This window comes from Diceros bicornis, chromosome 26 (genome assembly GCF_020826845.1).
Source record: "Diceros bicornis minor isolate mBicDic1 chromosome 26, mDicBic1.mat.cur, whole genome shotgun sequence".
NCBI lineage: Eukaryota > Metazoa > Chordata > Mammalia > Perissodactyla > Rhinocerotidae > Diceros > Diceros bicornis.
The window spans coordinates 40,528,358-40,542,963 of record NC_080765.1 but is presented as its reverse complement, the minus strand read 5'-3'; the positions used below and the strand labels follow the sequence as shown (position 1 = coordinate 40,542,963).

At 43.6% G+C, this 14,606-nt stretch overlaps 1 protein-coding gene across 3 annotated transcripts in view; it reads right to left on the bottom strand.

Annotated features, from left to right (window-relative positions):
- Nucleotides 1–14,606, bottom strand: part of USP7 (ubiquitin specific peptidase 7) — a 76,787-nt gene that overhangs the window by 17,347 nt on the left and 44,834 nt on the right. For all 3 annotated transcript variants that reach the window (XM_058570078.1, XM_058570079.1, XM_058570080.1), the window contains 8 exons: nt 10,957–11,155; nt 8,915–9,053; nt 7,864–7,952; nt 5,512–5,620; nt 4,490–4,620; nt 3,942–3,996; nt 2,851–2,931; nt 2,662–2,752 (listed from right to left, as the gene is read on the bottom strand). In XM_058570078.1, coding sequence (XP_058426061.1) covers nt 2,662–2,752; nt 2,851–2,931; nt 3,942–3,996; nt 4,490–4,620; nt 5,512–5,620; nt 7,864–7,952; nt 8,915–9,053; nt 10,957–11,155 — 894 coding nt within the window. The remainder of the gene's footprint in view (nt 1–2,661; nt 2,753–2,850; nt 2,932–3,941; nt 3,997–4,489; nt 4,621–5,511; nt 5,621–7,863; nt 7,953–8,914; nt 9,054–10,956; nt 11,156–14,606) is intronic.

The following is a 14,606-nucleotide window of genomic DNA, read 5'->3' as shown; positions in this document are numbered from 1 at the left end:
GGCTGTGAGTAAGGGCAGCCACGAGCAGGAGGGCTCAGCCTCCATGGGAGACAAGATAAATGTGCCATGACCACCTGCCCCACCCGCAAAAGGCGAAAACTCCAACGACACTGATATGGTTTCTTAAAGGTGTTACAAACGATAACACAGAGACAATGTTTTAATAACAAAATCAAGTTACTGTAAAGCACAAATTTTGACCAAAATAGTCATTAAAAAGCTACAATTATTAAGATAATGTAGAAAGCTAGCAGGACTGTGGGGGCCGAGGGGGGGAATAAGGAGAGGTTGGTCAAAGGGCACAAGCTTTCAGCTATAAGATGAATAAGGACTGAAGATCTAATGTCAAACACAGTGACTACAGTTAACAACACCGTATCGTACAATTAAAATGTGCTAAAAGAGTAGAACGTAAATGTTCTCAGCCCCCAAAAAAGAAATACATGAGGTGATGGACGTGTTCATTAACTAGATGGGACAATCCTTTCACAAGTATATGTATATCAAATAATCACGATGTACACTTTAAATATCTTACAATTTTGTCTATTCAACTACAATAAAGCTGAAAATAAGAAAGAATGGAGCATCTATCCAAGATAACCAGCGGACCAGAAGAGAGAGTCTAGAACAGATCTACACAAATACGAATGGCTGACGGTGGACAAAGGCACAGAGCAATGAGGAACATGTGGGGTCCCCTGATGTCCACAAAGGGGTGAGTGGAGATCAATGCTGACACCCTACCATACGCAAAAATGCTATTCCAGGGGGATTGCAAATACAAAAAAGATAAAACAATAACAGGTAAGAGAATATCTTATGACTTCAGGGCTGGTGTTCTTAGGACACAAAAAGCAAAGACTGATACACTGGGTTTCACTAAACCTATTAAGTTCTGGTAAACCAATGGAAACATTAACAGAGCGAAAAGGGGAGCCCCGCACCGGGGGAAGATCTCAGAATCCAACCCAGAAGTGGTGTGCAGACACACAGAACGACTCCTGCTCCGGTCGTAAAGGGACAACAGGGACCGGGCTTCCTCTCCTGCAGGGAACTAGCAGAACAGTGGATCTGTGGAAAACCACCACTTCCACACACTGGACGACAGGCAGTGCAGGACAGCGACCCCTGAGAGAGCCCTTCAGCTGTCCCGGTCACTGTGTCCAGTCTCCAGGCTGCAATGCACGGCAGGGAACCCTGAACAGGGCCCAGAGTCTCTCTGAGGCACCGAGGAGACAACAGTGAGAATCTGAGGGTCCACAGCAGCTGCAATCCGTGGGACAGAGAGCCCAGGAGGGGCGAGCGGCCCAAGAGGAGAGCTCAGCAGTTTGCAGAGGGTTCTCTTGGAGCCGTCAGTGAGTGCTGGTCAGCGAGCAGAGAGGAAATTATCTGGGGCCGGGGAAGAGCCACTGAAAGGACCGGTGAATGGGCCTCAGAGCTCACAGCGGCCTGGGAACAGTCTGTATGCCCTCCAGCCACGGTGGAAAAGCCTCAGAACATATGGACTTCAGGCTGAAAACTCAGCAAGGTGCTGCCTCAGATCTGGGGACAAACGAGCCCTCAACTAAACGCTGCTGCACTCACACCCAACGAAGCCTGCAAACAAGCTTCCCAAGAGCCAGCTGTCTCCAAGGAGCTGCACTGGGCCCCGGAAAACGGGGAAGGACATCCAACACCCAACACGAGACAGACCACAATGGCCGTCAGCCAGCAAGAGCACCAGACCAGGAGGAGGACAGAGGCCAGTCAACAGAAACAGACCCAGAAACCAAACAACACAATCAGGAAACGGACATTAAGTTACTATATTTCATGTATTTAATAAGATATCCAAACTGCCAATAAGCATACTGGAAAGGGCGACCACCTCACTCATCTTCAGGGAAATACAAATTAAAACCGAGGTAGCACCACAGTCCCACCAAAATGTTCCCAGTCTGACTGACAGTTCCGGTGTGGATGTGGACAATGCAAACTCTCACACACTGCTGCTGGGGGTGAAATCGATAAACCGATTTGGGAGACTTGCTAGCTTTACCTATTAAGCTGAATATTAAGCATACCCTATCAGCCAGCAATTCCATTTGCCTAAGTGCAAAATACAGGTGCACCAGAGACAGGCACAAAAATGGCCTTATGCCTGATAGCCTCACAGTGCAAACAAAAATATCTATGAAGAGAAAAATAGTTTCAAAAAATTTTGATATATTCAAAAAGTGGAAAACTATACAGCAATGAAAATGATCACACTACTGCTTACTCACAACATGGATGAACCACACAGATATAATGTTGAGCAAACGAAATGAGAAACAGACACTACATCCCACATGATTCCATTTACATCAATATTTAAACCATGCAAAAAGTAATAACTAGCGTAGGATGTTAGATGCCCAAATATTGGTTTCCTCTGAGGAGGGGGAGGTAGCGACCAGGAAGGACCAACAGTGGTGCTAGCAAATGTTCTGTTTCTTGACCGGGGGTGGGGGTGAGGGGATGGTCACGAGCCTGTGTTCCCTCCGGGAGCTGTACACTCACGATTTGGGCAATTTTCTCTATCTATGCTACATTTCAATGAAAATCACTTGTGTAAATGAAGCATTAAACAAAACAGAAATGATCAAGAGGTCGTGCCATTATGGACACAGAACTTACTATTCTTCTTTCCTTTTATACTTAGCTGGATATCATAATAATCTTCTCTCCTATCAGATCGGTAGTCTACTTCTTTACACTGGATATAGGACTACAAGTTAAGAAAAATAAGATGGCTTCAGTATCAATTGTCAAAATATTCACATTTTAAATCTTCTAAAGTCATTCTTTTAAACTGGAATCACATACCACCATTTTGCCTCTGAATAATTTAGGTATGGTGCCTTCTACACACGTGCCTTTCATCTTATTTTCCACATTATCAAGCAACTGGAAAAGAAAATTTTAGCTTTAAGAAAATGTTATGCTTAATTAATATACAGTAATTTGAAACTTGACTAGGAAATTTCAATGGTCAAAGAAAATCTACACTATAAATATTATGACCTTTGGCATGCAATTTATCAAAAACATATAAAATCTTCCTTGGTTGGATATTTACAAAAATATCTACATGCAACAGTTGAGATTAACCCTTTACACAGCCTTTGGAATGAATTAGTAATCTGTAGTGCCTTTAGAAGCATTTTTTATATTCGTTTTACCTCCGTGGAAAAGCATGTAAATTGAGCACTAAACTTAACTCGTATTGGTCCACACCAAGAGATTAATGAGGTTGAGCCTGTCAACAGGATTGACTGGTTTGTCCATGGATATTTAATGAACTGGATTCAATCCAGCTAGTGCTGCAAAAAAGAAAACACACCTTGCCCAGCCAATCACCTTGAATAGCCATTTCATGTTGTGTGTGTGTGTGTGTGCATGTGTGTGTGTCTTTCTTTCATCACAACTGGAAGAATGGGAATTGGTTAGTGACTAAAGATGGTTCTGGGGAGAATCACCCACACAGAGGGCGGCCTCAGTGAGAACTTCTGTGTGAAGGAGGGGTCTGGACGCTACAGAGGAACAACACAAGTCACTGCTCTAAAGTGAGGGAGGATAAGCAGGACAGCTACGTAAGCCAACCCGTTGTTTCTCTGATTGATAACTCAGGTAGACAGACCAACGTAACACATTAAAAGTATACTACCTACTACTACTGAAATTTAATTCCCCTCATACTTCACTTTCAAATAATCATTCTTTTTTTCATTCTTTCTAGCTTGTAAACGTGACAAATGCTGCCTTTTCTCTCTAGCCTCGCTCTGGTCCTGAACAAAGAGGGGCACATCTGAGTGATACTGACATGAAGGCGGTTTGAGGTTTCACTTGGTAACAGCTCCTGATGGTGCTTCAGAAGATTAAATGTAAGGAGTACACAATTACAGCTTAAAACTTACCACTCGACACAGCTCTTGAACATCATGTTGCATGAAGCTATCTAAAGTTTCCCACCTTAGAAAGATAAAATGAAACATTTATATTTAAAACTTCCAAATTTCAAATAAGAGTAAATTAACAAGCAAAGTAGATTAAAAAATCTAAACTGTATCATCAGCCATTACTCTTAAATTCATTTTTTGAGGAAACTATTTTTGGAGGTTATAATTCAAAGATAAATTGAAGTTTATCAGGACACCAAAATGTTCATAAGTTTTTTATCTTGTTCTGACAATCTTACTGCAAGGGAAGGTCGTGTTTGCAAGCAAATGTACATACATTTGAAAACTATACACGTCCTTTTCTTGAAAAGTAAAACTTTCAGTGAATTATTCCTCAAGCAAAATTCTAAAACAAAACCTCTATTTCCAAAGAGGTGAAACAACACAATGATAAAAACACTGACATAATTAAACGCTCGCACGCTATGCTCTCAATTCTTCCCCTCTCCCTTCATGCATCCTGAAAGAACGCAGCCAAACGGGCAGGGCAGCTCTCGCATACATACCCAAAGGACTTCGTCAGCTTTTTGGTTCCTACGGGCTTATCACTGTGCTGTAGTTCGTAGAACACTCTTTGTAATGCTAAAGGAACGCTTTTAGATGAGTCGTCGCCCTCTGTCGGCATCATGTACACAGCCTAAAAGAAGTGAATCAGAAATAAAAATGGAACTTTATGTGAAAGTATCATTTTTAATATCACAATGGCTTAGACAGCTGCTAGGGCTTTTAACTATCCCCCAAAGAGGTCAGATAGTTTAAAAAAAAAAAATCATCAAAGTCTTTACAGACAATCTAGAAAACACAAGTAAAAAGAATAACAAAAATTATCTATAGCTCACCATCCAAACAGAACCACTTATTTTGTACTTAGAGCAACATTTTTTAACTTAGCATTACTTGTGAACAATAGATTTGATGAAACTTAAATGTTACTGAATTATCCACACTCAGCTATTCCCATGGTATACTATCACAGTAATTGGTGCTGTCCAGAAATAGCTCAAATATAACATGAAAGGCCAGCAGACCAGCCAGTGATCCCCCACGACCAGGAGCACGTGTTGTCTGTACCACTTAATACTGTGCATATGACATGCCCAAAGTACAAACGCCTATCCTACATTAGATTCAAGGGACGTCTACTCTTTTTATTAATACTTATAAAAATAAGTTTTATCTACAATCAGTGAAAATCGGACTTCGAAGCCAGTGGTTTTTCAACAAATCAATTTTGATATAAATCTTCTCAAATGCTGCTGCTAATGGCTTTCATATTTAAAAAAAAAATCTCATTTCTAGCACAATTAAAGTTAGTCTATTAGCTGTAGTAAACTTTTGGTCACCCAAGTTAGCGTGTCTGAACACTGAGGAATAGACATGTCTAAGCATAAAATTGGGGTCCCTCTCAGGGGACAGCACTGTGGTACGAGGAGACACCGCCAAGCTTGGTGAGAGGATTTGCTCGCCCCTAATACTTGAGAGAAAAGGGGAGGTGGAAGGTTGAGGGAGAGAAATACCATCCATTTACCTTTCGCAGTTGATTTGTGAAAAATAAAGTCTGCAGCAGGCTGTTCATGTAACAAGTCGCTCCCTGATTCTTTAAACCGACATAGCCCGTGTGCTTCTTTGAATCCCACCTACAAGATCAGTGTGAGGTTGAGGGAAAACTGCACCGACACCTCCTTGCTTCTGCAATGTGTGTGGAGGATTCGACCAGATGTCAGCGTGGTGGCCAACATTTCACTGCTACGCACCGTCTCCTCTTTGCCACCACCCTGACACAGGACGAAGTCCAAGTGCCCCTCCAAGTCAATGCCTCATCACCAGGCCCAGGGCACTAGGGACAACAGAGCCACGAGTTCTCATCGCACACTCCCTTCCATGGTCACTGATTCTGTTCCCCCAAGTGCGTGGAGCAGTGCAAATGCAACCCCAGCATTCGAGAAGCAGTGTAAGCACTGTCTGCTGGCAGCAGCACTGCCATCGTTTACCAAGATCAGCAGTCACAGACACTAATTATATATTTGTATCAAATGACCCCCAATGTAGTTCTATTACATGCATATTAAGTCACGTGCGTAGTCAGCAAGACATAGAAACAGCTGAAACTCCTCTTTTCTGTAGAATCACATACAAAGGAAAAGACAGGCATGTACACTGGCAAATTTTAGTTCAGACTTCTAAACTCCTAGACATTCTTCCTCCTTAGTCTGCTATTCTGGTGGTTGGGTAGGAGCAAGGTGGTCTTCCCAGAGTTAACAGTCCCCTCTGCCCTCCTTCCCTCCCCCCAGTACTAATAGGAAGCTAAAGAGAATGCCACTTGAAAGCAGAACCACCCACCCACTCCACCCCCACCTCCCTCTGTACATAATACAAAGACATGAACAAACACGCTCTCCATCAGGCGTGACCAACTCTAGAGGGGACATTTACTGTGGGGTCAGGGTCAGCAGTGCCCTGTGATTCCAGGGGTTAGTCCACGGCCTTGCAAACACGCTCAGGTGTACCAAATGGCCCTGGTTAAAATGCACGTGTGGGCAAATCATCTTAAAATTGGCAAGAAAACACAAGAATCCTGAATTACAGATGGTTATTTTACAATCAAAGATTTAGGTGATAATGGTTGAGTAGATTTTGACAAGTGAGAGCAAACCAAGAAATCTGTTTTGATTGGTAAAGCTGAAAAATTTGGTCTACTTTTTTAAGCCAAAAGACGTATCATAAGCATAAGGGAAAAGTTTTTAAAACGAGAAAAAAAAAAAAAAACAATTAAAAAACCTTGTTTTTGCCCCATACTCCTGATACCTGAATACAACTTAAGTGTATGTTTTGAAAAGGCTACTTAATAAAAGCCTGATTCCTCCTGTACCAACCCAATTAATATAAAAACTAATAAATCTTATTTGCTTTTTAAAAAATTCCCAGCACCCCCCAACGCCCCGGCCACGTTAGTCAGGACCTGGACCAAGTGACAGCTCCTTCTTGGCTGCCCTCCTGTTCTTGGCCCCATTCCGTCTAGCTCACCTATGCACTCTCGCCAAAGGACAGGGCCTTGTGGAATGCAGAAAATAACGTGAGCAACAGACTGGTGCCTGCCACTCAACCTCCTCTCCGCCAGCGTTGTGTGGTTTCACGCTTGGGCCTTAAAAACTTCACTGGTCTTCTACAACCTGATCCCAACATGCCCTCAGCCTTTAGTCCCCTCTTCACGCTGTCCCGACACGCTGCCCTGATGCACTGCCCTGCTGGTGTCTTTCATGTTGTTCTTGCTACCCCCAAATTCTGTTGTCATCTCTCCTTATCAACAAATGACCCAATGCCATACATTTTTTAAGGCCCAAAACTTCCTCTTACACCAGACTCCCCTGGACTGAGCGACAGAAGCATCTCCTTGCAGGTCCTCCTCCAAGTTCTGTCCTGCCTCACTTCCCACTTCAACCGGCCAGTGGTGCTCAACTCCGCCCCTGCTTACCCATCATCACACACTGAGGACACTCAGATTTTCACATCCCTGCCCTCTACAAAATAAAAACAGAGCAGCTCCTGCTGTCATCATTTACGTACTGGTCTTAACTCCTCTACCCAACCAGTCTGTACGTTCTTTGAGGACAGAAACCCATGGCTGTCTCGTTGACCATAATTACATGCCCAGTGCACAGCAGTGTCTGACACACAGGAACCGCTCAATAAATCTGCTCAATAAAGGAATGAATGTGAAGCTAGCACACACATCTGTGTATTCTGTACATGTGTGCCAAGGGGCACGCAGGGGGAGGGCGCTCCTCTGTTGAATATATGCATCTCTGTTAATATGCTAATGCTTCTCTCACCACAGCACAAAAGACGTTTCTTAATAGCACCCAATTAAAGGAAAACTTACGCAACTCCATGGGGAGCATCGGCCTGTACAAAGACTTCAAAAGTAACTTTGTCATCATCTATAAATCCTTTCTCAGGATCAGTCACTTCCTATAAAAAATGAGAATATCCAACTTGTGTGAGAACATCCAAATGCTCATATCATTCCACAGAGGCAGCTACCGTGTACTGCATAGATTAAAATACTACTTTTTCAAACACCCAAATGGTGCTTCTAGGTCTGCAGCGTTTTGATTTGTTCTAAACTGTTCTCTGAACAAAAACAGAAAAGCCTGGCTCCTCGAGGCGGCAGCCAGAAGCACTGGGGGCTCAGTGCCACAGCATGGACGGGAGGAATCGGCACCTGCTCCAAGAAGCCAGGCTCGGGGAGGTTCGGGGACGCTCTACTGGTTTCCACCTCTGTAAAAAGCAGCCAAAATGAACAGACTTGAGAAATTTTTTTTTTTTTATAAAGATACAAATATTTATATTTATTTATTTATTTTTGCTAGGAGATCAGCCCTGAGCTAACATCTGCCAATCCTCCTCTTTTTTTGCTGAGGAAGACTGGCCCTGGGCTAACATCCGTGCCCATCTTCCTCTACTTTATACGGGATGCCACCACAGCATGGCCTGACAAGCGTTGCGTCGGTGTGCGCCCAGGATCCGAACTGGCGAACCCCGGGCGGCCACAGCGGAGCATGCGCACTTAACCGCTTGCGCCAGCGGGCCGGCCCCCGGACTTGAGAATTAATGAAGTTAGGGCAAATCACCCCACACTATGCCTGACTCAGGAAAGAGCCCCAATCGGTATTTCTTTTAAAGGAAACCTGGCCTATCAGGAAAGCTTCTGACTACCTCACAATGTCTGACAAAAAGCTGAGACTTGAGTCCTGTTGGCTGCTAAAAACCTCAGCTGGGAAACTGGAGAAAACACATGTTCACAGATACCTGTCCAACTCATGGAGCAAACATTTGGACTCTAAAACGAACACAAGGACTTGAAGAAACACAGAATAAGCGGAACAAGGAATAATGCTCAGATTATTCAGTCTAAATACACTGTTACTTACACTCCAGGCCATAAAATTGGAAAATCCCCAATCGTTTTCTTTATGGAAGAACAAATGACTAATACGACGACTGAAGGACTTCTCGTCATCTCTGTAATTTATGATCTTCAGCACTGCCTGTGCATGGCAAGACCACGACCTGTTTAAAGAAAATAATCTACGCCTTAGTTGAGAAATTTAACTGATGTTTATACATTTTTTAAAACACACAAAAAAATTCCCATATTTCTGTTCTTTTTTCTCTTCTATTGTATTTGGAGGGATCGGGGTGGGGAGACACGTTCACCTCTAAGGGAGAAAGAAGCGTGCCCCTGAAGCAGTCTGTGGTGCAGTGACCTAATGCATGGTTTTATTCATTTTTTAATTTCTGAGAAGTTTTAAGCCAAGTTTTTTTATTGGTATCTATAAAATACAAGTTTCCGAACTTTAAATACTGGTCCTAGATTTTGTAAGAGACTATAGCTTTTTGGTTCTAGTATCTATTACGGATATGATTTGAAAAGAACAGAAAAAGAAGAAAATGATGATAATGCTATCTTTCAGATGAACAGACTTCAAGCTCTAGGTTCTCCTGATAAAGGTGTCACTCTGAGTGTCCTTCCTGCCCCTGAAACTCGCGGGTCCTGTGGCTCTGGTCCTCCGAGAACACCTCTCACACAGCCCGTGGGCAGGGCTGTGCGGGGGCTCCCGAAGAACCCTGAGCCTGGGCACAAATCACAACCACGAGAGAAATGATTGCAGGTGCAGTCAAGTTTGGGGCAGACCACAGAAGGGCCTCACAATCAATGCTTAAAATGTTTAAAAGCCAAAAAGACACACCACTTGAAAAGTTCACTAAAGGTTTACAATCACGGTTGAGCTTTATAAAGGACTGCTAGAGCTGAACTCTGACCTGGCTGCAGACTCACTACCACAAGCGGAGAGCAGTGTGTTCATGGCAGCACTTCTGCCTGCTCAGATGCTTACGCGGGACGTGGACAGCTCACTGTTCTTCCAAACTACCATTCAGGTACAACTGTCTGTTAGACTAAAATCTAACCCACATAGCAGATCAGGTCATAACGAGAACACAGGAAACACAGGAAGAAGAAACTTAACCTATATACAGGCTCTGGCCGCACCATAAAATTGGCTGGGCACTTCTTAAACGTTCAAGTAAAAAGAAAAATGAAATGAACTGTGTTCCTTGGAGCTTTGACAGCATAGCTAGAGCCAGCGCTTTTGGGGAACAATCTTCATTGAGGGCCCCAACCTGGGGGTGGCGGGGAGACTGGAAGGATGGGGTCCGAGGAAGCAGCCTTCTCTGACTCCTCAACGTGGAATGAGAAAGACAGGGTGACAGTGATCCGGATCCCCTCAAACACTGTCTTCTAACAACGGGCTTCTGAGGAATGCTGGGCAGTGACAGTTTTTAGGGGAAGAGTCAAACTTTTGACATTGAATCAATAGATAGAAAATGTGAAGCCCTAATCTTTGGTTTCATCTGAACAGAGCAACCACCAAGACTCTTCTCAATTTTAAGACATTTTATAATGTACCTTTTTTCAGAAATTACATGAATAAAATTTTTTTTTTCCAAAATAAGCCAGAGAGGCCCATCTTGTAAAACCCTGAAAGAATGTTTTAATTTGAACTTTCTGAGTAACCCACAGGAATTGATTAACACACCATGAGGAGGATGTCGGGCCTGAGGAATTTCCTTAACCAGAATTTCCCCCTCAGGCAGTTACTGGTAGAGTTAAGAATTAAGCCTGGTAATCCAGGAGTCAGCTGGTCCAGATGGGCTGATTCCATGTTCCATGGGCTGGTAGATTCTAACACGTGAACTTCAGTGTTTTATTTGCAAGAAAAATATACACCATTTCTAGTTTGGACATAATACCTACCAGTCGAGTTTTAAATAGGGAAATGTATTTAATTTAAAATCAAAGGGCTATGTAGAGGCAGCAAGGAAATTCAAAAAGAGGCCGATCAAATTTGGCTTCCAATAATGTATTATAACTATTTGTGGATTTGTAATTGCATCATTTAAACCGTCTTACGTGGAATCAGATTCAGCATTGCACTGGAGAAAGAATCCTACGCTTTTTTGGTGTGGTCTGTCTGGATAAAAGCGTGGCATCACCATAATCTTCCATGGCAGATTTCGCACAAAACACGGAGGGCTAAGGACCGACTCACTCAGTCTGCTGAAGCGCTCGACAGTGAACTGAAAGGTTGCCTCGGAGCGCCAACTCGTGTCTGCAAGAAAACGCTTTGTCAGTCACAGAGCCCGGGCACTGGGAAACAACACTGAAAGCACCAAAAAACTTAGCATAAACTACTCTACACAACTGCAATCTGACTGCTAAAACTTAAGTCGTTGGAAAAATGAGAGCGTCATTTCCAATTTATTAATAACCTAAAACAGCAAGATGACATACAGCTTCTGTGTAAACGAAATAGAAAACTCAGAGTGCTAACAACACACACTGCCTTCCCTCCTAGGTTCAAAGCTCGGTGTCATAAGATGTCCACGCTGCTCTATCATTAATTCCCAAGTAATCCTTAGTGAGTGGAGAGACTTTGGAGAGAAGCAATGAAACGGCTCATGTACCATCTGTCCAAGCACAGGACTCGTGGAGGAAAGGAAAAAGGCTTGGACTTGGGCGAGCCTGGAGAAGAGAGATGAAGGGGCGCTGAATATGTAGGCACATACGGCCTTCGGAGGGAGTGGGAAACAGCCATTCCTGCAGAAGCGCAGCACTGTTTAGAGACAAGATTCCTAAGAAGTTAGCCTAAAAATAAATGTTAACTTCATTAGTTCACAACTTTTGTGAAATACCAGCCTAGACTCCCCAAGGAGAATAATCAAAAAAAGAAATTGGTATTCTTTTCAACATGAATAGTATAAATTGTTAAATTTACTCAACAAGACTGAAGGCCAATTTAATGAATTAAGGTTTCCTCCAATAAAAAGCAAAGTCTTGATACAGTGCCTCTTAGCAGACTTGCAACTAAAAGCCAAAATTCAGAATGCTACCTTTCACTGATGGTGACCGTGTACAAGTGACACAGCCTGCCGACAGTTTGGACAAGCCCAGCAGTGCCCACAGCACGAGGAGGAGCAGCCCCCACGGCCACCTCGCCCATCTGTCACTGGCCGGCACCTTATAACACATCCTAGAACCGCTGCAGCAAGGCCACATTGCTATACAAGTTTCTTAACGCTCGCTCTCGCTTTCTGCACCTATCTCGCTGCAGACTGACAACCGGTCATAGACCGGCAGGGGGCCGAGGGCCACACTTTGAGGAACCACAACTGGTCTCTAGAATCGAAGATGCCTGGCAGGTTTTTTCTGGTTTAGAGTCAGGCACTATTTTGAGGCCCAGGCTCCTGAAGCACAAAGTGAGACTCACAGGCTTGGGGGAAGAAGAGCATGTTAAGAACACACTCCCTTGTTTCATCCTTCAGTCTCCAGACTTCACTAACACAAGCAAGCACTCAGGACGCAGACTTCTCAGTGCACAGACTGCTTACGTTTGCGACTAATTCAATTTGTTCTTTAGAAAACATGTCCATCAGTCCTCACGAGAGGGTAGTCTTCTTCACCAAAGGAAAAAACCAAAAGTATAAATGACAGTTAGCGTTTTACCTTCTTTTCAACACTCTTCATCCCCCACTTTTTCACTACACATAACCCGTCTCCGCAGTTGACAGAGAGGGCCTCCGGGAGGAAGCACAGCTGGACAGGGTGAGTCACGTCTGAGGGGGCATCACGTATTCAAGCCTCTTCAGGTGGCAGGTATTGCCCTAATCCCTTTGAGGGACAGAAGTCCACCAAAAAGGCAAGAAACCTGTTCAAGAGAATGACGTCTAGAATGGCTCAGGAGAAAAGCGGGCCACTTTTTCACAGCCGGACAAATCACATTTGAGCAGCACGTAAATCCTGTGAGGCGGGCAAGGGCAGAGGTTCACTCTCACTTCACGGATGAGGAAACCAAGGCTCGCGCGGTTACGTGGCTTATCTCATCCAGAGTGTTTCACAAAGTGACCACGGGGGGTTTCAACACCCAAGATTTTGTGGACACTAAGCACAGCGACTCCGCCTTTGGTTTGTAAGACGCCGTTCTCAAGCTGAACTTAGGGCCACACCACCGCAGACCCCAACAAAGCTGGCCTGCGTTACAGTGACCAGGAGAACAACGAAAGGAAGTCACCGCTGGACACTCACTCCTGGGGCCTCAAGAGTTCAGAGTTGCAAGAGCCCATCTTTCTTCTAATGCATCTATTTTGTTTTCAGATACAATTCAGCTCTTTGTAGCATTAGACTTTTATATAGACAAACATTGATATAATTATTATAAATGTTCTTTTGTTCTTCCACCGCACACTTTAGTCAAATTTCTGAATTAATCTTTAAAAATAAGGTAGGCCCCAACATTGAACTCAGCGTGGCACTGAGTCCACGAGATGGCAAGCCCTTCAGTGACCCTCGCCTGGCACTACCCTGCTCTCAGGGCTCAGGTCACACTCGAATTATAAACCAGATGGGAGATTCTGCCCCACATTTAAGGCATATTCTTAGAACAGACTTATCTTCAGAAATATGCTAATAAGGAAGCTTAACACGAGATTTCATGTGAATAAAAATGTCACCCGATGGCTCTAAGCTCTTCATACTAAGCGAATAACTGAACAATTATATTAAATACCAAAAGATCAAGACAGAATGTCTACAAAAAAGAGCAGCAGACTTGAAACCCGTCTTTGGCAGACTGGGCTGCCCTGATTATCCTCCTGTGAGGAATTACATGAGACTTATAAACATCTCTGCCCAAGAAAATGGGTGAAAGGTACTCAGGATTCTATGTACTATTTTTGCAACTTTCTGTGTGTCTATAATTACTTCAAAAGTAAAAAAAAAAATTTTTAAGGTGGTACACTTGGGATTATGAAGGATACCCCATATCCTGCAGAATCGGTAATTCATCCGAATAGAGACTAACCTGCCTGGACGGCACAGAGCATTGATTTCATCACTTCCTGCATCCTCCCATCGTGAATGACAGGATGAGGAGCCTGTGCTGACCGCGGTCCTCACACAGCCTCATTCAAAAAACTAGATAACCCACTACCTTCAAATCCGGCCCCCGGAGGGTGGTGTCAGCTCTCACATAGTCCAAAGCTACCACCGTGCCCATTCCTACACCAATCTTATCTTCTCAGGGAAAGGCCAACGGACCAAGCCTGGGGTTCAGTTGCACGAAAAAGTACAGAAGATATAACACTTTAGGTTTTTCAATCAGAAAGGTTAGCCAGAAGTTTTCCCAAATGGCCCCCTGGCAGTAATTTTATCAAACCCCAATTATTCACTCTAATACAAGTCTTTGCAATTCCTAGCTAATCCCGAGAATTATGTTTGTTTCATGGGTACCAAAAGTCTAGATCTAGATCCATCCAGATCTGCAGAGGCTGCATTTGCTCTAAAACTTCTCCTGGTCATCTAAGGAAATACTGAGTAAGAAACTAAAATCAAAGCAGAGTAAGTAGATACAACTAGAAAATGATTCTGATACTTGCCCATAATTCTAAGTTAACAGGATTTTTAAATGCTCTCCGCCTCAACTAAACATTCTTCCAGTCTGTGCTGTCAGCTCTTTATAACTTTTGTATGAGAAACTTCCCTTACTAAGAAGGCCTCTCTGAACT